General features: G+C 41.8%; 2 protein-coding genes across 2 annotated transcripts in view; both read left to right on the forward strand.

Annotated features, from left to right (window-relative positions):
- DDAH1 (dimethylarginine dimethylaminohydrolase 1) overlaps positions 1-5,173 on the forward strand; it is a 67,033-nt gene extending 61,860 nt beyond the window's left edge. Inside the window, exons 5-6 of the mRNA XM_066625016.1 lie at positions 3,505-3,648; positions 4,511-5,173. Of these exons, the coding sequence (XP_066481113.1) occupies positions 3,505-3,648; positions 4,511-4,627 (261 nt within the window). The 3' untranslated portion in view covers positions 4,628-5,173. The remainder of the gene's footprint in view (positions 1-3,504; positions 3,649-4,510) is intronic.
- A 13,330-nt stretch (positions 5,174-18,503) lies between these two features.
- Positions 18,504-26,668, forward strand: BCL10 (BCL10 immune signaling adaptor). The gene is made up of 3 exons (XM_066625496.1): positions 18,504-18,687; positions 23,046-23,334; positions 24,549-26,668. Exons 1-3 carry the CDS (start codon positions 18,616-18,618, stop codon positions 24,911-24,913), a joined length of 726 nt encoding a protein of 241 aa, XP_066481593.1. The 5' UTR covers positions 18,504-18,615; the 3' UTR covers positions 24,914-26,668.
- The last annotated feature ends 647 nt before the right edge of the window (positions 26,669-27,315 follow it).

Consider the following 27,315-nt stretch of genomic DNA (forward strand, 5'->3'; position numbering starts at 1 on the left):
ATACCCAGCTTCCCTGTCCTGAAACTCCCTCTGTATCCCCCTGCCCACACCACCAAGTTAACATGAGCAATGGAGCCTCTGGAAGCTGCTGTCATGTGTGCTGCATCTTTTAGTATTTGCAGCAGCAGCCAGGAAGAGAGCGACAGTGGTCCAGCTTTCATGCGAGTTCTGGCAGTGCACAGTCCAATAGAACTGGGCCCTTAGTTTTTTAAGATCTGCATTTTCAGTTGTGTTTTTAGATTACAGGTTGTGCCTCGGTATCCACTGATTTGATATCCACTGTTATGACTCAACACTGATAACGGCAGTGCACCTTTAAATGTCCTGTAACAAGGAAAAAAGCACCAAATTCCAATTTCCTCCCTTTGTGCTGTTAAACAATTATAATTTCATTTCATGAGATTCTATTATTCACTCCATCTAGTGGCTGAATGTGGTATAGTGTCTATACCCATGCATTCTGGTTAACAATAGAGGAGGAAGGAACCTGGATGTGGGCCTTTAAAGCTATTTAAATAGAACCCCAGTGGATAAGGAGACATGACCTGTAATTGTATATTGTTCTAAGACCTTGATTTTGAAGGTTTGTACTTCTGACTTTGTATACTGATCTGGTGTTATCTGCTTTGAGCAAACATTTGGAGGCTACAATTGAAAAAAAAAAAAAGAATAAGTGACTATCTCTGCTGTAATGCATTGTGTTTTGGAGCCACAATGACAGTTGTTCTTCAGTACAGATGGGTCTACATGTGCAGGAGAATGAGGTGGTAGACTGGCCTGTATCAAATCAGTCTATGGATAGGGTTACTGAATTTGAGTACTCCCTCTTGTAAAAATGACCTACCAAATACAAAACTAACACAACAGAGGAAATGATTTTACTGTACCCCTCTTTCCACTAGAGATATTTTTATATTGGAAACCTTTCAAAAATAGGGATGCTTTCAAAAATAGGGATACCAAAAATAGGTAGCTTCAGTCTGAAGCGATACAGTTCAGAATTCCAGATTTGGGAGACATGTGATATTGATTTTTAATAAACTTTTCCCCCTCATTTTAATCTTTTGCCTACCTGTGGTTGGCTGAACTCGGCTATATGCTATTGGTTAGGTTTGGGAGGGTGAAATATAACTGGGGGAAAGGCTTCCAAGGAGGGCCTCTCTCTGTCTGGTTTTGTCCTCATGGTGTCAACAGTCTACCAATTTTGGTCCAGGCACGGGACAGATCAGATGAAAGAATACAGCACTAACTTCAGAATTCCCCTCCATCAGTCACCACATATGGAAATAGATACGGCCCTGGAAATCCACAGAAACTTCTTAGCTGGCAAAGAAACTCAAAGCTCAGAGTACAATGATGACATTTCCTCAGGAATGCATGACATTCTTGACCACAGTTTCATATTCTCCACAGGATATTTATGATATTCTCCACAGTGCAGGCTGCACTGTGCTTGAATTTACACACCAAGGAACTATTGAAAGATTTGCACACAAGTTTTGTGTATGTTACTGATAGCTCTTTCCAATGTCCCATTTCGTAAACAGTTTTACATACTGTTCATGTAGAATTTATCAGAAGAACATCCAACACTTTAAGCTATAAATTTAGAGAGATCTAAGCATAAAAAAGATTCATTTAGCTGCTGTTCCTGAAACAAGGTATTTTTATGTAAAAGTTTTGATTAATCTGAATATATTCATATTCATTTCAATATTGTTGTTATCTTGCTTTTGAACAGGGGAGGGTGAAGGGTTATATGACTTAATATGAAAGAACATTATCGAAGAGATAAGTAGATAGGAGAATGCTGGTATTGTATCATGCAAATGAAAAGGTTGGTGACTAAAGGAGTCCATTATAGTGATTTATAAAATTATAAATTGTGTGGGGCAACTACAAAGAGAGAAATTTACTTTCCATAGCATAATCCAGTGACTTGGGGTCATTCAATGTAAGCAGATTTAAGACAGACAAAAGAAAACATTGGTTCACACCATGCATTATTAACATATGGAATTCATTCCCATATGGCCTGGCTGATGGCCTTAAACAATTGGGCAGCCCAGTCTTAAGCTGCATTGGCACAGTGGGGGTGCATGGCCTCTGCTGTATCCAACACAACTTAGGAACAGGCTGGAGGTCTCCTCAGGGTAAGGGGATATTGCAGGTGCAAGTCTGAGAAGCCCTGTGTAAAGTTAGCAGGCCCGGGAGGGGGTTTAGGATTCTGTGGAGGCTTGCTCTGCTGATCCTGCCCACCATATCCCTTTCTGGCCCAGGCAGCCTTACACTAGGCCATTCAAACTCCCACCAGCTATTTAGTTGGTGGAGATCCTAGTAGCCTCGTTGGGCAGGCTGTGGTATTACTTGGGGTAAGGGGCAAAAATATGCCTTTACCCCAAGGAGACCTCCAGCTGCATCCTAACCTGCACTGGATACAGTGCAGGCCATGCAATGCTGTGCTGTGCCAGTACAGGGGCAGGATTGGGGTACCTCAAATTTATTGTAGTATAAGCTACATCCACTTGATTTTTTAATGTCTTTGTCACCCTCACAGATTTAACCCCGTATAGCAAGAGGTTCTCGAACTTCTTAGGAGTAAACTTCCTGAGATAAATCTTTGCAAGCGAGGAAGTGAAGACAGCAACCCAATCCTCAGGATCGCGTCACTAATGGGGGTGAAGGGGGGTGATTTTACTTACGGAGGGCTGCTGCACCATACAGGAGTCACAGGGAGCCCTCTGCAGGGCTCCCCAAGTGTTAGAATGTTGGAAAAAAATATCACAAACCACATCCTGGTTGCAATCATGAAATCAGAAGTGGTTTTCGATCGCTTTTTTTCAACATTCTAACACTCAGGGAGCCCTGTGGAAGGCTGCGCAGGACTCTCCGCAACTCCTGGATAGTGCAGCAGCTCTCAGTAGGTACAAACAGGCCCCTTTGCCCCTGCAATCCTGGGGATTGTGTCACTGTCTTCCCCGTTCCCCCGACCCTTAAGGGGGCAGAGGCTAGGGCTCTCAGGCTGGGTCATCGCAACACCCCAATTTGAGAACCACTGACCCCACTGGTTAGTGGGGACAGAGGAAGGTTTGAAGGACAGGTTTGAAGGACAGAGGAAGGTGATCATCCCAAAGGCAAAATAGGGACAGTGATTTACTAGGGATGGGTGCCAAATGGTAGATTGTCTCTGATAAGAGATGCTGAGCATCTTGGGAGTTTATTTAAGAAAGGCATCCTGTTGTACATAGCTTTTTCTTGTACAAAAAGCTTTTTCTTTCTTACAAAAATCATAAATATGTGGTCCTAAATTGCACAACTGATTGTCACCTTTACCTGTATATCCTGCCCTTGAGATCCTTGCTTCAAGGCAAGAGGCTTCTTGAATTAGAAACTTCTATAATTTTTTAAAATACTAATTTTTGAAGTTTGTTTTTTTAATACTCATTGCTGAAGACTGACAAAACTTTGCTCTAAACAATCATGACTTATTTTTTTTTGTAACAGACTATGCAGCAGATGAGTGACCACTGCTATGACAAGCTTACAGTTCCTGATGATGCTGCAGCAAACTGTATTTATTTAAACATTCCTGGCAAAGGTCATATTTTGTTGCATCGAGCTCCTGAGGAATATCCAGAAAGTGCAAAGGTAAAAGCAGAAATAATAGGGTATTTTTCTTATGTGCTGATCAATGCTAGGCGAAAGGACGGGAATGGAGACAGATGGACTATTAACTTGGCCTTCAAGCTGTACCAGTATTTAACATTGCTACCATGTATGAAAGAGAATCCAGATAAAGCCTAATGGGTGGGTGATGTATGAATGGATGTAGACAAAGTTATGGGTGGTGAGACTTATGTTGAGGAATCCCATGTTGCTCCAGATATTGATGGCCATTCATTCCCAAAAATGTGTCCCAGTGTAGAAATAATTTTTATTTTTTCCATTCATGGTGGATCATGATGAAAGCACATGGAATCTACATACAATTCCTGCAACCTTAGTAGATTCTTTAAGACTTCCATCAATCCTTGTCTTGGCTGGGATGGCTAGGATGCTTGCTGCTAGGATCAGCAGGCTGGGTCATCAAATCAGTTCTAGTTCTGATACTACCAGATTTCATGTTCTAAAACAATCCATGTGTTTGTTTTAGTCCTTCCTCAGCCCATTCCATAGTGCTTTGCTCTAATGAAGAAATCATGTCCTCATTCCACTCTTAACAGTTGTATCAGTCTGATAGAGTAAGAAAGTCTTCTGTCATTCAGCAGATTCTTACAAAAGGACAACTTTTTTTAGGCATAATCAGATTGAAAGCTAAGCTTGGCCAAGAACATGACCTGAGAGCTGTAGATAGGGTGTGTTGTGTGCTTTCCAGGCCAGAGCAGTGAGGAACACAAGTGAATCTGGGACAAAGACAACATTTTATTAAGTATTAAGCAAGAATAAAATAGATTAACCTTTCTTTCTTTATTTCTTTCTTTTTCTGTCTGTCTGTCTGTCTGTCTACTAGGTCTTTGAAAAACTGAAGGACCACATGCTGATCCCTATAGCGATGACAGAGTTAGAAAAAGTAGATGGGTCCCTCACTTGTAGTTCTGTTCTTATTAACAAAACTCCACAGTTATGAATTTACAGACTCCCTTCCTTGTAACTGGCAATAATGTACATGCAAGGTAGATGAATCTGTACCCACTTTTATTGGTTTTTTGACAATCTACTGTACCACTGTGCTACTAACCTTTGTTTACAATGGTGCCCCCTCTGATGGTAATTAAGGTGTGCATATATGCTTTTCCTGGTGTAAAAGGATTCTGCAGCATGTTTGTCTGGGCTAACAGAAGGCCGTTAAGATGTTTAGTGGTTTATATAGTTGGTGTGAAACTGATCTAGATACCAGAAGTAGGGGCCACTTCTAACATTACTTTTGATTGATAAAAATCTTAAGACCAATGTCTTAGTGTCACTTTACAGTGTTTAGATGCATAATAATTTTGTGTACATTTTACTCTCAAGACATGCCTTATAGTCAGGGTTCCCAAACTATGCTGAAAGTAATCTCCCTAAGAAGATATCTCTGATTGCTAGAAAAAATGTAATTTTTTCTGCCATCCCCCCATAAACCAATTTTGTGCAGCTGTTTCTGTCCGACAGTTCAGTGCTGAGCTGCACCCTTCTCCCCAATAAGCCAATGTAACACAAGTGCTAGAGCCTATGGTACAACTCCTCAGGTGGCTATTTCCATAAATAACAAAAACAAAAAATATTGTTTTTGTTATTTATGGAAATAGCCACCTTAGGAGCAAAAAGTACCTTCAGGAAGGGTATTTTCAGCACAAAAATTGCAGAGACAGAAAGTGTTTGACTCTGCCCATTGTGCCACACACTGCCACACTGAATTGGGCCCCCATGGCTGTTTGGGAGCTTAAGACATTTTCTAGGCACTAAGTCTGTCTGTTAACAACATATTTAAGATAATGTGTAGTTTGGCTCCAAGGGTGATTCTGCCACAAACATTTTACAGAGTTCTCTTGCAGGCTTCCTCTACTCCATTTTTATTGATTGCCTGCCCTCCATGCCTGGAATTGATAAGCAAGAACTGCCAACCAAGATTGTCTGGATTTTTGTTTTTCTAATGGAAAGCAGTTCTGGCAGGCTTCAGGTTTGAGCAGAGAAATGGCAGGGAGATGAGCTGCTTCATTCTTTCTCCTTCGGCTAGTTTTTCTGGCCCAAATAGGGTAGTATATAGAGTATTTTCCCCCATGGATGTAAAAGCAGTTTGGTGAAGGACTTTGAATGGGAACATTTGTAGAAGAAAATGTGCTAAGTGGCTTCTCCCCTCAAATTTGAAGCCTCCGACAGTTACTTTTCATTTTTAAAAAGTAGGGGTGGAATTACAAGCTCTGGCTGTACAACTTTTAGTTTAGCCCTAGTTTAGCCCTCAGATCTAGGCTGTCACTAGGAGGGAAAAGGCTGAGAGTAACATTGACACCTTTAGCAAGGGACATGTGTATATTAAGATAGGGTTCATGCCATCAGATGAAACAATTGCACTTACCCCCAGTAGTTGTTCTTGACAGGAATGCTTATTATAACAAAATGTGAAATCCTACATTAGATTGGTTACTTCTATGCTTTTCTGAACACAAGTGAAATTGGGAGTGAAATGTACACAGGTTATGTTCAGACATGAGATGTGAAGCAAGGTTTTGTTTTGTTTTGCTTCAGTCAATTTATAACACGAATCAGAAACCTCTATTGGCCAGAATATTCACACTGCAAGTGCTTCTATTCCAACTTCTCTAACACATTAACAACATGACATTAACATAAATAACATAGAAGTGGCCCAGAGGCACTCTTAAGCCTCACATATGGAAATGCCCATAAGATGGGCAGGAATAACTGACATAAGTCTGACTGATGTTAATGAAGAGTAATGTAGGAATCAGTCTTGATTTTAATCCCCTCTGTCTTTTTTGTCAACATTCCTTTCAGTTCTGTGTCTCACTTTACCTTCTGGCTCATCTCCTTTGCTTCCCATCCTTCCAGAAATCCAAGTCATAGGTAACTACAAAAGAAATTCAGTAACACCAGGAACCTCAGCTTCTGTGTAGCCTTTTCTGCAGCACCAGTTGCACTGTAAAATCTACTGTGTTCATTATCCCATAGTATCACATTGCTCCTTGTGCCTTGGGTAAGATGTACTTTAAGAAACTAGTGAGCAGAATCCATTGCAAGCTGCAGGCAGCACCTGGGGAAAAAGTGTTACTGCAGAGGACATTCAAAGAGGATTTTATTCAGGTAGTCTTGTATTACAGAGAAGTTTAAATCACAGGTGTATCCTCAAAACTGAGACAGTAACCTATTTGTACTGATTTTTTAATCTCGTGGAAATTCAGGTAGTTCATAAATAAAGCCTACACCAGTCATGTTCTAAAAATAATAAACATAATTATTTGAATCTCAGAATTTATATTCTGAAATCTATGTAAATGTTACAAATTAATTTCTTTCATTTACTCACCTTTAGCTATTGTTTTTTGCTTCATTTTTTTTTCCTTTTTACATTTCATTTGATCAACACAGTTCTTTTCTTCTGAGAATCAATGCTAAATTTCTTGATAAAACAAACTGAAAAAAGGGAGATTTAATTGAAATGTTATTTTTACTCTGGTAATTCTGAATAAGGAAGAGAATTGTCTTCTAAAAGGCAGCCATGACTACTCTTAACTGAGGATCCAAGCTGCTGTATCTGGAACAATGTATAACTTTGGGAAAAAATTTTTTACTTTTAATTGTGTTGATGTTTACTATGGAATTAAATTCAAAGAAATATTTGTGTTGGCAAATTCTGCAGCACTTAAGGCCTTACTCATATGTTTTTTCACCACACAAATGAAAAGAATAGACTATTATATTCTCATAAAACTTGCTATGCCATTTCAAAGAACAGAGAGATTATCTAACTAATGTGTTGGCAGGAAATCTCCAAGGACTGACATACGGTCTGAGTATTTAATCAATTTCCTGGTCAAGTCTACCATTTTCCGGTGCTACTTCTAGCTGGTGGTTGAGGTGCAAAATGAGGAAGCATATCTAGCCAAGTACAGAAATTAAGTACTGTACAGCTGAAACTATTGTGAGTAACCATGCAGGGAATCTAAGAAATGTACACTGGGAAGTTTAATCCAGACCATCCAGTTGCCTTTAAATGGGATTTATTTACTTTATTACTGTAATCCTTTATTACTATTTTATCCCTTTCCCCCTGTAATTAAAAAAAAAAAAATTGGTCTCCAGCACAAGACGTGGGAGGCATTGATCATGTCCCATGAAGCCAAAAGTCCTAGAATTAGTTCAAATGAACATGGAAATTTGCATGGTGTAATGGAGAAACATCTACAAATGAAGTAAAGAAAGGTTTTAATGTCATCCCACAGATGACAAGCTGCACCTGCTGAAATTCTCTCTTCTATACACTTGTTAAAGGTCCAGCATCCCTAAAGTTGAAGGTTTGAGCACCCCTGCCATACAATGAAGCCTCTCCCAGATAATACTCCTTCTGTGTTAAAATGGAGGGAAGCATGTTGGAATAGTCCACTATATTAAAAAATTTGGGCATCCTATACAATCTACTTTGGGGCCAATCCTATCCCACTTTCTAATACTGATGCAGTCCCGAAGGGGCCACCATGACTTCCCCATTCCACTGCAGGAGGCAGCACATATCCCAATGGCACAGATGCGTCTGTGCTGGGAAGTTGGAGGATTGGTCCTTTAGGCTCACTTATTCCCTGCCATTATCTGTCATGCGCCCACAATGTGATACTTTTGGGGGTGAACTTTGATAACTGCCAAGTCAGAAGCCCTAGACAGGCTCTCCTGTTCCAACCCTGTCTGCTTGGGTTGTTTTGTGTGTGTAGAACTTGAAGAAAGTGAAGCAGTATGTGAGTTTTGTTGTTAGACAAAATGTGATCAATGTCAGCTAAAGTTCCCTCCTTTTGCCAATGAGAAGTTTGTATACATGTTGTACCTTATGTTGCTCCACTTGGCATTTTTCCAGTCCTACCCTCACCACAGAGTATACACACTTGGTTAAATCTTTCACAGATGCCATGTTTTAGAAGTACAGGGTGGATTTTTTAAGGACACAAGGAACACAACAATCCCTGCGAAATAGGATCACAGTTCATGTGGAACACTATGTTCAGCTTGGCTGTCAGAATTGCCCCTCTCTTTTCCCCTATTGACAGCAAACTTGGGCCAGTTTAGCCACCAAAGTTGTATTTAAACATAGGCAGGGCAGAATTAATTTGAGTAACAATCAAATGATTCTCAGTTGGTACATATTCAGAGGGAATAAGAAGAGGGACTGTAGTTAAAGTTTGTTACTAGCTGTTTAAATATCAGGGACCTTACTTGAACTCCCAGAAAGCCTACAGGAGATGTCTGATGATGCAACTTTTATGAAGTTGCATGTGAATCATGTACATTATGCTGCTTTGCAAAACACGATGACTACTAGATCACCACAGTAGTAGACCCTGTTACCTTCTCAGAGACCATTATTACAATACAGTATATTGTTGCTCACTTTTTGTGCCAAAACATTAATGCATTCCATAACACTGGAAAAAATTGCTTTTTTTGTTTTCTCTTTTGCAGTTTCAGTACTGTATGTACACCCATCACTATGGAATAAAGCATCAGTTGTACCTGAACTGTGTGTATTTTATCTTGGCACATGACTTGAATTTTCTGCTTCTTTTGGGTTTTCACAAATTTTTGCTCACCATATAGGGCAGGATTAAACTGCATCCAGCTGATCAGATCCAGCCTGCCACCTGAAATCATCTGGCCCATAGTCCCAAAAATTTACATCCACCTGGCCTGTCTATGGTGATCCTAAAAAAGAATTCAGGTTTGTAATTCTATCACTGTAAGGCTTACAGTGTGAGCTGACCAAGAGCAGAAGCTTCTTTTGAGTGTCATTCTCTGCCTGAGCATGAATCTGTCTGTGCCATGCCTCTTTTCTCTTAGCTCTATGGCCTGATCAGGAGGTTCACACGTGTTTCGAACACACGTGTTATTACTATTGATGAACCCAATGTCTGGGCCCTACATGGAAGAAAACTGCTGACCCCCAATATCGGGTGATAGCCTGGCTAGTGCTTCCACCACTGGGAGCTCACTGTGCAAACTGAAATTTCCACTGTTCACAGTTCCACTGTTCACATCCCAATGGTGGAAGCACTACTTGGGATGGCACCCAATGCCTTTAAGAAAACATTGTTTTAATGTGCACAGAGGCACATTAATATTCATATTAGCAGCACTAAGCATTTATATCATACCAGGGCTAGTCTGAATAAATTGTTATTTTGGCAACCTTTTCGGGTTCTCATTGGGGGCCATCTTTTTCCAAGAATGCACTGGCAATGATAGTATGCAGTGTCACTTCCCAGTGGGCATTCTAGGGCAGGGAGAAAATGGTGGCCAGCAGCAACCAGTTACCAAGGAAAACATCAACACTTTCAATGCTTCCACACATATACCCACACCCACAAAGGTACTGTGCCTTCATTGCCTGTAAAAAGGGGAACAAAAATAGAAGGTCGGATCAGCACTCTAGCACATTTCTGAGTGTTTAGAGTACTTCACATGCATCATCTTGTAATCCTTACAATAACCCTGTAAAATAGGACAATATTATTAGCCCTATATCACAGATAGAGGGTGTGTGGGCTGGTGCTAAAAGAGAATGGCTTGCATAAGGCCACCTAGTGAATTCAGGCAAAGTCAAGATTCAAACCAAGTTCCTCCTGAGTTACAGTTCAGCCACTACATTGCATCAGTGTAATAGGTAACATGCAGCTTAATTGTATGGATGTAAGACGTAAATATGTCCCAGCTGTGTATGTATAGGATTGCAGCCTAAGACAGTCATCTTCAAACAACTTATAGAAGTCTCTTATTAACAAGGAATTATCCATAGTACAGAGCTCATCATAAGGATAACATTGAAGATATAGCCATGTGAAATCGACTGCTTTATGAAGAATGCCACAGTAATTTCCTGTGAAAACTACATATCTGGTTTATCATTCCAGTCCATTTATTTGTCTCCATTTTGTGACCCTTAAAAGGAGGCACCACTGATATGTTCAGATGAGTAGAAATCTTTATTTTCCTTGCTGTTTGTATTATCAGAATTAGAAACATATTCTTTAGGCACACTCCAGCAGCAAAAGCATGTTTACACCTCCTTTTGAGGTGGAGAGGCCACCCTGCACTGATGTGGGCCCCGGGCCAGGTGAGATTGCACCAGTCTTTCCAGGCCAGTGTGGGGGCCTGGGGGGGGGCATGAGGAGGAGGCAAGGAGGAGCATTCTGGGGCAGGGGAGAGTGGGTGGTGGGCAGGCGAGCCCAGGATCCAGCATAAGTGCCAGGTCCTAGCCCCATTCCTGGGGGGCCGGGGGCAGCTCAGGGCTGCTCAGATTTGCATCACCTCTTCAGATGCTAAGGGGTAAGGGGAATATTTTCCCCTTGCCTCGGGCTGAGCCTCAGCCAGTTCAAAACTTGAGCTACAGTGCAGGCCAACTGGCCTGCCTGTTCCAGCGCAAATTAGGACTGTACTGTTAATGATATTGAGCCTTACGATCCTTTTGTATCTTTATTATTCTTTGTATTTTTGAGCTTTGCCACTTATTTCTTCAATACCACTTGTTTCAGTGGGCCATACTGCCAGCACTGCAGCCTTGCAGTCCAATCCTGTGCATGTCTACCTGGAGGTACAGTAGCTCCCAAGTTCAATGGGAACTTCAACGAGTAACTCCCAAGTTACTCTCAGCTGTGGGTAGGACTTCATGCTTAAAGAACAAAGATCAGGCTGTTAAATAGGATGTACACACTTGAAAGCTAGGCAGAGAGCTTCTTACAGCAGTGTCATGCCATCTAGTGGCAACTGATGGTGCACATGAATATTAATACTGTAGTAGTGTAGTATGAGTATTATTAAATCGTATATTGTTATTAAAACAGCTTCATTTGCCTTTGGTGTAGGCTTTCTCAGTAAAATGAATGTAGCAGAACAGACATATTGGTCTCAGGTTTGATTATAAGCTAATTTGACATACGGTTTTATGAATCAGAATTTCCCACATTTTTTAAAAATAGAAGATGCAAGGAGGATGTCAGTCTGGGACTGTGGTGCTGGGGGGGGTGGTTAAATTCTTTCCCTTGGGCTATTTTCTTGATTTAAATTAAAGCAGCTACTCACCATGGAGAGAAACAAAACAGGTATAGTGAGGTATTGTCTTTTTCCCCCTGCCCAGAAAATGACAGTTTTTGGAGTGAAGTGAGATTTAAACTGGGAAAATGGCATGGGGGAAAAGAGTTAAGCCCCCTCTCCATCACCATGGCTCTGATCCAAACTGGGTCCCATGCAGCTGCTTTTTAGCAAATAAAAAAGATATTGGGAAATTTGATCATGAATCTCCCAAGTCACATCCAATTTGGCTCTAAAAATTCCTGGAATGCTGTAATCTAACCATCAGTATGTTCTTCTTGTTGGCATCCTTCAGTCTCGGAAGACTATGGGATCGCACTCTGAATAGTGTTCTGGAACAGAGTGTCCTCTCCAGTGCGCGAAGCCTGGGTAAAGTAGATATGGAGGATAGACTGTTACCCATGCAGAAAATCCCCCCTCTCCACGACGCTGAAATAGTCCAATGGAAAGGCAAAGGCCAATACGGTTGGTTCCAGCGATGTCGCAGGAGTTGCCAGAACGTGACTGTGTTCAGCCATGAACTGCCTCAGGGATTCCGGCTCTGGATTTTGCCTCGAGGTTGACTCCTGAAGCCTTTTCCATAACTGGATGTAGCCACAAGGCAGTGGAGGTTTGGGATCAGAGTTTTCCTTCTCTCAGATGAGCTGCCTTCCCAGACTAATGAGTCCCATCTACCCAGTGGCTGTTTAGTCGCCTCTTAAGACAAGTACAGCCAAACTGAGGGCCTATTCTTATCCCCAGCCCTCAGGGGTTACATTAGTATTAATACATCAGTATGTAATACATGAGAATAGCCTTATTTTTGAAAGTATTAGTTTTGTGTTTGGATGCAATTGGCAGACTGTAAAAGAATACAGTACTAAGAAGAAAACTAAAATATTCCTCAAGAATTACTTTAGCAGTTTGAAAGGATCTATAATATGATTGTCCAGGAGGGTTTTCTTTTTCTTATCACTAATAAGCACAACCCATATGAACAGGAAACTAGGTAAATACATCAATTCCTGGCATCTCTTACACAGAATATTATGCTTCCTCAGATAATTCAAACCAGTCAAAACTGCTTTTCAGATGTAGCAAATATGAATGGGTGTGTTAATTAGTCACATCTTGAATGCAAAGTTACTACACTTGTATTTCAATCTGTATTGTGTCTCCCACTATCTAGTTTGAACTCATTCCTCCTGTTTTTTCAGGAGACTGGTGAAACTGGTGAGGCTCACCTAGCTACATCTGTGTTTACTTTCTTAATTGCCTGCCAAGGGCTTTCTGTTGCACCAATTACTCAGTTACTTATACCTGAAAACGCTTTTATTTTTAGATGTTTATGCCAATTTATGTTATTTAAATATGTAACATAAAGAGAAGGAAGTTGCACCATATGGCTTCTTAGTTGTTTACCACTCTGTGCTGTCCCTTTGCCACACACTAAACGTCTTAAGTGCCCTACCAGCCATTTTGATGTGGCATTAGGACTGGGATTTATGCTTACATTGCAGCTTCCAGAGGGTTTCTATTGGATACTCTATAAGGCCTTCTTGAAAGAAGAGGCATAAAAATAAACCATACTGGTATGGAAGGAAGGGGGCCGTAAGGTAAGAGACAATTAGTACTTTCCTCAATCCTATCCTGAACTCGCAAGTATGGTAATGCATAAGCTGGAAGTGATCCCGCTGCACAAAACTGAGTTGTGAATCAGAGAGGAAATAAAAAACAGAAAGATCATTTTAATGATTCAGAGACATATTTACAACGGCACAAGCAGTGGTGAAAGCTGTTAGCACATTTCCAAGAAAACATATTTGGCAGAACAGTCAAAGGTTATAAGCATTACATACACTTTCTGACATAGGCATGCACAAAGCGACCGCCTTAAAAAGCCCAGCAACTATAGCGCGATGCAGATGTTATGTCTGCAATCGATGTCATTGTACTGGGGTGAGGCAAACAGGACTGTATGAACTAGCCATGTGTGAGTCAGTGGCTAGCTGGCACACTCCTTTTGCCCTCCTTAAACACTAGTGTCCACAGTAGATATAGTGGGCTCATTTAAACGTGACTTTTCATGACTGAAGTTCTTCATGCTGCCTAGGAGTAATTATGATACTATATCAGCAATGGAGTGATAATAAACTTAATACCTGCATAGATGGGATAATAGAAGAATTGTAGGGAAGAAAAGTTACAGTGAAGAACCACAGATGTCACAAAACATTCATGACATGAGGAAGATATGTATATGGCTACTATTCTGACCAGCCTAGGTTCAAATGCCCCATCTCATCATCCAAGCAAGAAGAAATCATTGTAGTAGATGATTACAAGGCTGAAGATGGTTCCTGTTCTGTTTCATATTTCCACACCTGTTTTCACTCCTCCCAGTTCACCTATGTGAAGCCTCTTCTTACCTCCTTTAAATTCCACCTCAAAATTAACATTTTCCACGATGTTTTGGCACAACCCCCTAGTCCTTATTTTCTATTCCAACCTCAAAAACATGTAACTGAGGGCCCAATCCTATCCAATTTTCCAGCCCCGGTGCAACTACAATGCAGCCCCATAATAAGGGAACAAATGTTCCCATACCTTAAAGAGGGCTCTCTAACTACTGCCCCACTACAAGATGCAGAGCTCATGCCCCATTAGCACAGTTGCTCCAGCACTGGAAAATTTGATAGGATCTGGCCCTTTTATAATTGCATTTTCCCCACCACCAATTATACTATCACCACTCTTCTCTCCTTCTTCCCCATTGTCTCTCTTGGACTAATTTCTGGATTGTTAGCACCTGTCCTCCCATCTGTTGTAAAGTGCCATGTACATAAATTGTGCTACATTAATATTACAAGAAGCAGCCATAAAGAAGCAGAACATGATTAAACAGGACATTACTACACATAGGTGGTTTAACATCACTAGGTAATCAAGAACCATCAAGACTAAACTGATCACAATGCAATTGATTCTCCCAGGATATTGTTGATTGATGGGTTTTGCTGTGTGAGCTTTTGAACCCTTTCAGCAATACTACAAATGCTCCTACATGTGTGACTGAGCTCCTAATTCACATAGGGTGAAAAACAGAAAACTCAAAGAAGGGTCTGGGTGTGCATCATAGAGATGAGTGTTTCTCAAACTGTGGGTCAGGACCCATTAGGTGAGTTGCGAGCCAATTTCAGGTGGGTCCTCATTCATTTCAATATTTTATTTTTAATATATTAGACATGATGCTACCATGGCATGTGACTGCATTTGGGGAAATGTTACAGACCTGTGCTTTTAACAAGCTCCTATGTATATTCTTTTAACAATGATAGTCAATGGGACTTACTCCTGGGTAAGTGTGGGTAGGATCGAAGCCTAGGATTGTTAAAAATTCTCCTGCTTGATGATGTCACTTCTGGTCATGACATCACTTCTAGTGGGTCCTGACAAATACTCATTCCAAAAAGTGGGTCCTGGTGCTAAATATTTGAAAACCACTGATCTAGACAGATGTTTGGATTTGCCTTTAAGGTGTACTATACAAAATTTTGGTCAAGGAAGATCAAAATTTCAATCAAGGAAGGCCCCCTGTACCAGCTCCCAAGTGTTGCAAACATGATGGGATGAGCAGCCAGGGGATGCAGGCCTCACCTGCCATACTCCAATGAAAATAAGGCACATGCTTATTGTCCGCTCTCCACCCAGTTTTTGAGGGGTTGTGCCATCAGAGGGGAGGCTGAGCTTGTCACTGCCCTACTTCTAATCTCTCCCTGTAGTAACAGCCTGTTAACTATACAGGGAGAGATGAGAGGTATGACAGCAAAGAGCTCAGCCTCCCCTCTTTGTAGCTCCTGGGTAGCACCCCAGAATGCCTTGTGGCACAACAAGTGCCTCCTCAGCCACTGACCTCCTTGCACGCTACTGCTATCACGCATTAGATAAAAGGGGCTCTAACTCATTAAACCTTATGCCACAATGAACATTAATCTTAATAAAAAGATTATACTTTTGTGTAATTCTCTTAAGCTGCCTTAAGCATCGGCTGGCAAGAAGGCAGTACATAAATTTTTAAATTCATAAATCCAATGCCACATTTGTTGCTTTTTGTTGCAACAGACTAACATTGCAGTGTAATCCTTCAAAGATTTACAGTGCAATTCTAAACTTTATAAAAGTAATTCTGAATATCATAGGATATGATGGAACCTCTTAGACATCACCATAACTGTGTTCTGGCTGGGCTATGCCACCTCCACAGCAGCATACTAGTTTTGGGAATGGGTGTGGTGCACTGATGTCCCTGAAGTGTCTCTCTGTCACTGTATGTTACTTCATGGGCCTATCTTTAGGATAACTGCTGTCACTGTTTCCATTGATACAGTGGGAATGGCTGGCAAGTTTGCACCTATGTGAAGTTGTTTGTGCACTGTGTTTTCCCTTCCCATTTTTTGCTGAACTGTCATAGGATATATTGGATGTTACTTTACATCTACATAGAGGGGATGCTGGAACCAAGTGAGTGCAAAACTGCAAAGGTAGACTTACCATTACTACCACCAGAGGCCAACATGGAAGCAGGGTTTAGACACACAAAAGGAAGAGTCCACGGCAGTTTTGCCAGGGCTTTTCCACATCAACAGTTATATCTAAATTTCCTAGCCACGTTTTCTAGCTAAAATACACATTGCATGTAAGTGTCTTTTACAAGCAATTACTTGGAACTAATATATTTTAAAATTTATATCCAGTGGTTTCCTTCCCACTCAGGGAAGGCGACTAACAATATAAAAATTAAAAACAATAAAATAACACCACGGCAGGGCAGATCTCTGTCTTCTTTGGCTTTCCCCTTTCTCTGCTTCTTCTCCCTCACAAGGAAGTTGGCATTAAACATGTGGGGAGGGGGGGGAAGAAGGGTCCAAGAACTCTCAAAGCCTGAGGCAGCATGTCAGATGCTTTCTTTGTTACCTAATGATGTGCCAGCCTCTGTTCCTTTCACTGATAGATATTCTCACTTAGCACTGCTCTCCCCTCCACATTTCCCCTTCATTTCCTCTTCTTCTTCCTCTGTTCTCCTCTTCTTTTTCCAATCTAGGGCATCGATTTTCAACCAGTGTGCCACAAATGGTCTGCAGGTGTGTTGTGGGAATTTGGAGGAGGGTCAATTATTATTAGGGCCATTGGGGGATATTAGCCCCCCACCAGCATGGTGTGCCTTGTCAATAATCAAAAAGCTGATGGTGTGCCTTGACAATTTTAGCACCTTGTCAGTGTGCTCTGAGATTTAAAAAGGTTGAAAATCGCTGCTCTAGGGAGTAGAAGGAGGAGCAGAGAAGGCAAGTAGGCAAACAGAGACAGGCACCCATCACCATTCTGCTGCCTGAAATGACTGCTTCAGTTGGCCTGATGGAGGAATCAATCCTGGGTGCCGTCTGGCTGAAGAATAGCACTAGTGAAACCAGCCAGCTGCAGAACAGCAAGGAAAAAAAGACTGAGGGTGATGCACCTTTTGTGCGCTGTTGCCATGGTGACCACATGTCCTCTTTTTCTAGGACATGTCCTCTTTTTTAGCCTCATGTCCTGGAAAAGAACTTAAATGTCCTCCTTTTCCCTGTGAGCTCTGGGGCAGTGCATAGCCTTCTTGTATTTAATAAATTATGTGCAATATTATTAAATTTAAAACTATACATAATATAGAGCCCAATTCTATGTTTGTCTACTCAGAAGTAAGTCCCATTATAGTCAATGGGGCTTACTACCTGAAAAGTGTGGATAGGATTGGGCTCTCAGTGTTTAAATTAACCATATGAAATCAATCCAGGAGTGTTCTTAGCTTTTATTTTGTCATGTCTAGTTTTTTCTTGGATGTCCTGCAATTTGGGGTGCCAGGTCCTCTTTTGTGGTTATGACACCTGGTCACCCTGGCTGTTGCAAAATAGAAAGTGCATATGAACTGACCCCAATAAGAGGCACAGCAGGAGTTCAGTTTTCTTTTCATAAAACACTCATACAGCTATTAACAGGGAGAAAGCTCCAACCTTAAGGAAGATTTGAAATTGCTGAAAATAATGCCTTATAATACTTCAAGGTAAGCACTATTAAAGCAGAACTAATTTAGTTTTAAAATATTATTTCAAAGACAGTCTCTCACTCAGCTTAAGGTTTTAAAGTTGATCACCCCAAAATTTTATAACGAAAAACATTCTGGTATAAAAACTGATATAAAAACTACAAATGTGTCATATTCAATGCAAACTTCTAAACCCACCCTCCAAACATTTAAAAAAGGGGGGGGCAACAGCATTAAGACTGCCATCCTATCCACACTTCCCTGGGAGTAAGCCTCACTGGCTATAATGGGCCTTACTTCTGAGTAGACATGCAGAGGCTTGGGCTCTGAGGCTGCCATCCTATCCACACTTCCCTGGGAGTAAGCCTCACTGGCTATAATGGGCCTTACTTTGGAGTAGACATGGACAGGCTTAGGCTCTGCATAGGCACTCAGCAACAGCCCCACAGAGGCGGCGTGGCTCAACTTTCTGCACAGAGGCAGCAGGGCCCAGGTGCAGCTGCGGGCCGGGCAACGAGGGGTTAACGCCTGCTGGGGCCACTGCCGCTCACCTGCTCGAACCCATTCGGCAGCACGCAGGCCGCGCATGCGCAGTTCGTCGCACACGCGTGGGCGGGCCTTTGCTCAGCTCGGCGCCGGAAGCGGCTGCTGCTGCTGCTCTCGCTCTCCCTCCCTCCGTCCCGGAATCCGGCCCCGACCTGCCGTGGAGGTCTCGGGTCCCCGCCCTCCCGTCCCTCGCCGCGACCCCGGGCCCGCGCTCTTCTCCTTCCGCCATGGCGGAGTCCGGAGTCGCCGCTGCGGGGCGGCCGCTCACCGACGACGAGATGGCGGAGGTGAAGAAGGAAGTAAGTCCGCAGGAGCCGCCGAGGGGAAGCTCCGCTCAGGGCGCCCGGAGGGCTCTGTGGGGAGGGGCGGCCAGAGGCGGGCTGGGGCGGAAGCCTCTGGGGCACGAGGAGCGCAGCCCCAGGCCCGTCCCCTTTCCTACGAGTAAGCCCGTGGGCCATCACGGCACTTACTTCTGAGTAGGCGCGCCGAGGCTTGGGCTACAACCCTTTCCACGCTTTCCTGGGAGTAGGCGCCATTGATAACAACGGGACTTACTTCTGAGTAGGCAGGCATAGGACTGGGCTCTGAGGCTCCAATCCTATCCACACTTTCCTAGGAGTAAGCCTTATTGACCATAATGGGACTTACTTCTGAGTAGACATGCATAGGAGTGGGCTCTGATGCTACAGTCCTATCCACACTTTCCTGGGAGTAAGCCCCACTGACTATCATGGGACTTACTTCTGAGTAGACATGCAGAGGATGGGGCTCTAAGTCTAGTCCCAGCCTCTGTACAGCTGACCATCCCTGGACTTTCTCTGGGCTCCTGTGTTTTTGAGAAGCTCCCAGAAAGTGAGGGATCTCACTAGGTGTGGCTTTTCCTGTCCCTTGGAAGGGGCACTGCTTGACTCTGTGGACAGTGCTGGGACCCTCCTCAGTAGGCCTCACTGGTGCTTCCTCCTCCTCCTGCCTTCAGTGGGTGGGTGGGTGGAATTTCCAGGATTGGGGGAGGTTTTTGTCCTGGTATCTGTCAGCCTCCTTGTTCTCCCTGAACTCTTCTTCCCCAAAGCATGGTGGTGATAAAAATCTGGCAATAAAAAGGTATGGCTGTTAGAGCAGCGAACATCCCAGGCATTGAGGCACATCTCAAGCAGTGAGGCGTCTACCAACCATTTCAATAAGAAACAGAGAAGGATGGTAAATCTGTCACCCTTGACTCAGAATCACAGGAAATGGTTGAGGTGGGGCTACTGTGGAGGAGCGTTAACCAAGGAGCAAGAAGATCCCCCAAACAGCATGCTTTCTACTCCAATGTGCAAATTTCTATGTAGGAGTTTCTTCTGGAGTGTTAGGAATTCCCCTCTTTGATAGCCATGTTTGACACACTCATGAGTCAGTGGTAGCAGTTCTTGTCAACTCCTCCAGTTCTATTTCTTTTTTCCTACTATAAAGTTCACACACAGTACAACATTTGCTGAAAACTATACATCTCTTTAGTCATCTGTTAGTTTGTATTTAGTAATTTGTGCTTTGGAATAACGTCCAGAGAGGTTGAACTGATATCACATTCTCCTGGCGGATTTCTTTATGACTTCAATTTTAAGCTACAATTCTTTCATCTAACATGAAAGTAGATTTGAGTCCTCACTGTGCGGCTTTTTTGGCTTTGTGAACATTGGCTGATGACACTGATGCATGATGGTAAAATCCAGTATGAAATTCAGAACCACAACTTTTTAGGCTAAATGTAAAATCCTTTCTTTCAATTTAGTAAGACCTCTCAATTTAGAATATTGGTTAGTCTTGCATCCTTGCATCCTTGGTACCTTAGAATGTTTCTGTCATAGCACTCTGCCTCCTGAGACCTTCCAGTGAGGCCTTGCACTATATGTGATGGTGATCCACAGCCTTTTCTGTAAAGGTGATACACTTCTGGAAGAGCTTATACGATGCAGTCCTTGGGGTGTTCTAGGATATTTTTCTAAGGCACATTTGTCCAATTGGATCTTAAATGAGCTGATTGCAATTTGAGTTCCATAAATGGGGAGTAGCTACTAAGAGCACTTCTCTGTGTGTGTGCCTGTAGTGAGGCCTATCCGTTGTCCTGTATGAATTATGTGTTGTATAATGTGGCTATATACATTAGTGCCATGATGGATTCCATGATGGATGCACAAGGATTCCTTGGCAGACAAGTCAATTTGGAGAGTATTCCCTGAAGCACACTGACAGAGCAATCCTACACTTGTTTACTCAAAATCAGTCCTACTGAGTTGTGGGCTTACTCCCAGAAGAGTGTACATAAAATTTAGTCAGAAGCAGAGCCATCCTGAGAAGACCTGAGGCCTGGGGCAACTCATCCAATGCAGTGCTGCTCTGTTATGACCATATATTGGTCACTAAAGCATGATGCCCCAGTTGCCCTACCCAAGGATGGCTCTGGCCAGAAGAATCTTTTTCTGTCTGTGATACAGTTCACACAGTGTGTTGCTTTGTGTTACTTTGTCAACAGTAAATGCCATGTTAAATCTCTAGAAAATGTATTTCAAGATTTTAGTTCCTTTAAAGATTAAAAAAAGTCTTCAAATGCCAGTGACAAATGGGCAGGCTAAGCAGATAATGCATTCTGGGTTATGACTTACCAGTGCTTCTTGGGCAAATCATAATGTTATTGGCAGCACAGTGATGCAAATATCAGTAAGGCTGCAGTGATTGGTAAATGAATGCATCAAGAATTATGAAAAAAGAATTTTTTTTATGAACCAAAGGCTTGTCAAATGAATCAAGTTGAGTATGTGATGGTGCAGTGGCCTCAATTATCTTTGGCATACCTTTCCTGCATGTTGTGTTTTCACTTCCTTATTCATTAGTAGTTATGCTTTGAAGTGTAAGGGGAGAAATTCAGTAGCTTTTGAACATTAGCTTGAAAGAATAACGGGATAAAGGAGCATTGATGCATAGTGTGAAGGAAAACAAGCCACGCGCCTCACAAATATTTATTTTTTTTAAGAATATTTATATACTGCTTTTCAACAAAAAGTAGTTCACAAAGCACTTTATGTAGCTAGGCAACAAATAAATGGTTCCTGGTTTCCAAATGATTAACAATCTCAAAGAACCAGCAATGGCTACTGGAAAAGATGTCATGCTGAGTGAAGAGGAACAGTTGCCTGCTGAATAGAAGGGGGCACCACTGTAAAAAAATGCTTCATCAGTAATCTTTGTAAATCAGATTTATGCTACTTAAATTGGAGCCTAAACTTTCTTCAGCTTAGGCTGCAATCCTAAACACATTTTCCTGAGAGTAATCCCCATTGAACAAAATAGGACTTACTTCTGAATAGACCTGGTTAGGATTGTGGCCTAAGTCTGTTAGAGCAGTGGTTCCCAAACTTTTTATCATTGGGAGCCACCTAAAAAAAGTTTCATTTTACCAACCACTCTGTCTATAACTTTCTCTTCAACAAAGAAGGGAAAGGTTTGGAAAAGGTTAAGACTTATTTAACCAGTTCATGTATCTGTGAAAAGGTGTGCAGGCATGTTATAGGTATGAAAAAGATGATTAATCCCAGGGGAAAAGATTCATATTACATGCTTCGTAAATAGTGTATGTTTGAATGAGTTGCTTGGTCACTTTTAGCTTGAGGAGTAAGTATAGGGACACAAGAAAGAAGGTTTTTGTTTTTTTATGTACATCACAATTAGTGACAGCACATTTGGTTGGTGTGGCTGCCATATGCCCTCCTCCCAATATTAAAACAGCAAACTAAAGGTGCCATAATGTGCAAACTCAAAGTTGCCTATTGCAGCAGCCTTATCCTATTCTACATAATACTTGTGCATCACAGTTATTCATTACTTCATTTCCTCTTCCTCCTTCACCAGTAATTGAATGAAGCATGGGTCATTGTAGTGACTTTATGTGGTAGAGTTATATATAATGAAATGTTGTGAACTTTTGTTCATCAGTACTTAATACCTGGGAACAGCACTCTTGTGTAGGTTACCTCAGTAACACTTAAAACAGGATTGCAATAACTGAGTGAGTTTGTGGGAGAAGTGAAATTTGAACCAGGGATTTCCTATTTTGTAGCTCATGCACTAATCGCCATCATACTCTCTAATCGCAAAATTGCTAGTTTCAAGCCTGAAATAAAATGGACCCACCCCAAAATAAGGTAGTGTCTGTGTATGCTTGCAGGGTCAAGATTCCCTAGGTAGACATAAAAATATATGGATCTATGGAAACTCCATATGACATATGAAAGTCCAAAAGAGCTCTGAACCTGAGCTCTTTTGCAGTATGACACAGTGGGATGAAGCTTGCAAAGGGATGGGAAAATGTCCTTTTTCCTCTCTCACACAACTTCCCCTGCTCTGTGAGCCCAAAAAATCACTGTGATGCTGCTACTTTAGACAGAATAGGAGCATACTTGTTAAGAACTGAAGATACACTGCAACGTTTTGTTGTTTCTCTTGTATGATACAATTTCCTACATAAAGTGACTTATAACATTTTGTATGTTATATTCATTAGTCCCAAACACTGCACCTGCTGATCATATTACCATTGTTAACATTAGCACTAGTTATTAATAAAGAAATAAATGAACAGATTAACATTAATTCAGCTAACATGCTCTTATCTTTATGCAAGGTTTTAGAACGGCTGCGTCGCTATCTGTGTGACAAAATAATTGCAGAAAGACACTTTGATTATCTTCGTTCAAAGAAAATACTCAGTAGAGAGGACACTGAAGAAATCTCTTGTCGAACCTCAAGTAGAAAAAAAGCTGGGAAGCTCCTAGATTACTTAGCAGAACATCCTAAAGGACTAGATGCCTTGATAGAATCTATTAGATGTGAAAGAACACAGAATTTTCTTCTGGAAAAGATAACTGATGCAGTCTTGAAAGCAAAAAATGAAAAACTGGAAGCTCTTAAAGGTATGTTTAATAAATATTATATAATGTATGTACTCTAGTTCAAGAAGCTTTATAAAATTAATAGACTTGAAGCTTAAACTAATCTCAGATATATGTCCCACTGAATTCATGGAGATTTACTTACAGATAACTATGTGCAGGATTGCCTTCAAAGTTTTCTGCCTTCAGTTGTAAACATTAATAGTGAATGTTGGTGCTATTTGTACTTTTAGCTTATATAAGGCACAACTTAGTGGCGACAAACAAGCCAGAAGACTCAATCTAGTGATTAGACAAAGAATATACTCAAAGCCTGAGGTAGATATAGGTGGGTGCTGTGAAGGCTGAAGGATGTGCAAATGTGCTTTTAGGAAAAGGGGGGTATTCCCAGCCTAATCGAACCTAAATCCCTGTGTGGCAATGCAGCAGTGCCAGCTGTGCTGCATTCCGCAGAGAATTTGTGGCTACTGGAGGTGATGTTACTTACAGCAACCTGGTTATTGGTACCTGCCCTTTTACTTGTGCTTAGATGCCCAGTTGGCAGGTGCTTGCCAATTCCAGCTGGTGAACTGGCTATAACTGTTGTCCTACATGGACTCTAAAGATGACAGTGAATCCACAAAATCGCCTGTCTGCTTGGCAATGCAATTTTTCTGCAACAGTAATGATTTTAAAGTGTGTGAAAGAAGCTTCTTCCCTTGGTGAGCTTATATTGACACTTCTGTTAAGAAAAATAAATGGAGAAAACAAAGTTAACAAAGGGGGAGCTCGATCCTTGCAGGGCTACAGAAACCCAGATCTCCACTTATATGTTAAGACTTAAAAGGCACATGATAATTAGCTAAGAATCTTTTCATGGTTGACAGCTTGTCTTGATTCTGAAGCCCGAGCAGTTGCGTGGGGAGCTGGAATGCTTGGTTGTATATGAGGCCTCTCCTCCTCTTATGAAGGCCTGTCTTGAAACTTGAATTTCCTGAGTTGTTTTGTAACATGAGAAGATACAGTTGGAAAACCAAATGTTTAAAAAAGTCTTGTGTGTGCATGAAAGCATGTCTGAAACCATTTGAAAAACTGGTTTGAATGTAAAAATGTTGCCACAGTGTGAATGATCTTGCAAGCCAACTTCTTCCAATTTTGAGATCAGAAGTTCATATAGAAACACTCTCCCTTAAATTTTTTAAAAACACTATATATTCTAAAGCGTATGCAAATCATTTGTTTTATATTTATTTCAGGATTGAACTGCAGCAACTGCATGGGTTCAGCATGTGAGCAAACAAACAATCTCTCTAGGTCCCAGTCAAATGAATCTAATTTATTTGAAAAACGAAAAGACCAAGAAACCACATGCCTTCACCGGCCAGAGGGATATAGTACATCTCCTTTTGTATCTGCTGCTTCTCTTTGTTCAATGAATTTACCTATTACAGAGGTTGGAAATGTAGATAACTCAGTTTTCTCTGCTACACTTCCTGGACCTGGAGACTCTGGAGCACCAGCTCTTCCGCCACAATTACAGAATGATCCGGAGGAGACAAGTACTACCTCAAGTGACAATGCCTTTCTGCCTTTAAGATCCCGCTCACTTCTTCCGCAGTGACCTGTGACTTCCTTGTTCCTTGATTAAAGGGTAAAAGATCTTGTACCATTTTGCAGAACAGTTTTGTAAACTGTAAGGTCACCATGGATCATGAGAATTCTCATGGTAGCTTGCTTCAAAAATTACATACATACATACATAAGACCTTTATTGGCATAGATAATGGAAATACGAAACAACAACCAAACATTAAACATTCAGAACACACAATAAAATAAAGCACTCGTAATCATCCAATACCCCCTCCCCCCATTCACCATAATATAGTGGAAGACCCAGAATTCCGTCCTGCCAGAATCCCAGAAACAAAGTTGGCAACCTTGTCAAGAGAGTCAGTTTCCTCTATGGAAAGAAGAGTTTGTAATTTAAATGAATCCTCCCAGCCCTGCATTTTGTTCAGCAGTGGAGCCAGATAGATCTTACGAAGGGTATCATGGAGTGGGCAGTAAAAAAATATATGATGTAATGTCTCCACACAATTCCTGTCACAGGTACATCCTCTTTCTGAGTAGGGAATGCCACTAAACCTGCCCGCTAGCAGAGCTGATGGAAAGGCATTGCATCCCGCAAGGGAGAATGCTCTGCGAGCCTGTGGGCACTGCAGATGATAAAGGAAAGAAGCCGGCTTCCCAAAGCTGACTGGGATGTGCAGATGGAGAGGGGAGCAAATGGTGTTAGCTGCACAGAGTAGCTCTTGACACTCAATATCGAGCAATCTTTCCTTGAGCTTCAAAAATTGCTTTCTGCATCTGGAAAGTGTTTTTTTTTTTAAACCTAAATTCTGTGTTCTATAATTTTATATTTTAAGTGTTAATTAGGTTACTTTTATTGATTACTGCAACAAGTGCCTTTTAAAATGTCTATTTTTTTATTCAAACAACATAGGAAAAATTATAGGGGTTTACAGATAATATGCAGTTTATCTGAAGAAAGTGCAGCTTCTTCCTTTTGCTTAAAAATACAGATTTCTGAAAATATACTAGATGTCTCCTTAGTTAATCCATGTATTATATTCAGTTTGTAATGAAGAAGGTTCACCACATTGGGAATACTTGTAATAAATAAGGAAAAGGAGTGGTTGGGGGTTTGTTCTTATTGGTGCTGGGGCTGCAGTAAAAGTAAGCTTTCATTTGTGCCATGTTGGATAATATGCAAAAGTATAATGCAATCTGAAATAACACTTGATCTTGCTGCAAAGCAATTAAGAGATTGTTTTCCAGGAAGTAAAAAGTCACCAGCAGAGAGGGAAGAAGCACTGTGTTGCTTGCAGCGATGTGTGTGTATGTGTGCACACCAATTGAACAAATCTGTTGTTGTACCTGTAGTGTTGTGTGTTTTCTGTTGGAAGAAACCATGATTACCTGGATATATTTTTGTTCTCATTATAATTCACAGGGAGTTAAGGGTGTACTTCCTGTATTTGACTTTCTAAAGGGTTTGTGTAGTATTGAACATTTCAGGCATTCACACTTCCATAGTAATTAAACTACAGGTGTCCTTACAACGTTGACTGTATTTCAAAGATGAAATGCTTCATCTCTCCTTTCTGAAGGTGTACTCCCTATGTCAGTAGCACAGCACTGTTTCAAGTTCCTCTCAAGCCACTAAAGGGGCTCTTAATGGCTATACATCTGGTGAAAAGGTACAAAAGAGATGAGGGAGGACTTGGTTTTGTAAAGAATATCTGTGAATAGGACTACAGCAGTGCTTCTCAAACACTCTGGGAGAGTTTGAGAGCCAGTAAGTCTTTGCAGGGGCGGGGGGGGGGGGAGGAGGCAGCGGCAGCGAGGGTGGGGGGAAGGCAATGGTGCAATCCCCAGGATCGGGCCGCTCAGGGGGCTGCAGGGGCTTGGATGCACTTGCCCAAGCCTCCTGCAGCCTCCCTGGGGTGCGGGGAGCCTGGCATGACTGCTGGCAGGGCTCTCCACAGCAGGGAACGTGGATGCGGAGTGATCGCGATCCACTTCCGCTTTAGCGGGGGCGGGGCGTGATTGCTCTGCATCCACTTTCCCTGCTGCGGGGAGCCTTGCCAGAAGTTGCGCCGGGCTCCCTGCACCCCAGGGAGGCTGCAGGAGGCTTGGGCAAGTGCACCCAAGCCCCTGCAACCCCCTGAGCGGCACGATCCTGGGGATCGCGCCACTGCCTTCCCCTGTCTCCAGGCTGCTGCCGCCCCTTAAGGGGGCAGCGACCAGGGCCCTCAGGCTGGGGTGTCACGATGCCCCAGTTTGAATAGCACTGGACTACAGGCTTTCTTCATGTTTTTCCCTGATCTTCTTTCTAGTCTACCTTATTGATGATTACTTTTTGAGAAGGAATCTGTTCTCTTCAACTTATTTGTAAACATTTAAGAAGACTAACTTTTTTTAGATGTTACATTTATATGCTTTACAAAAGCATTGGTA

The sequence above is a fragment of the Tiliqua scincoides genome, chromosome 4, assembly GCF_035046505.1.
Source record: "Tiliqua scincoides isolate rTilSci1 chromosome 4, rTilSci1.hap2, whole genome shotgun sequence".
Classification (NCBI taxonomy): domain Eukaryota; kingdom Metazoa; phylum Chordata; class Lepidosauria; order Squamata; family Scincidae; genus Tiliqua; species Tiliqua scincoides.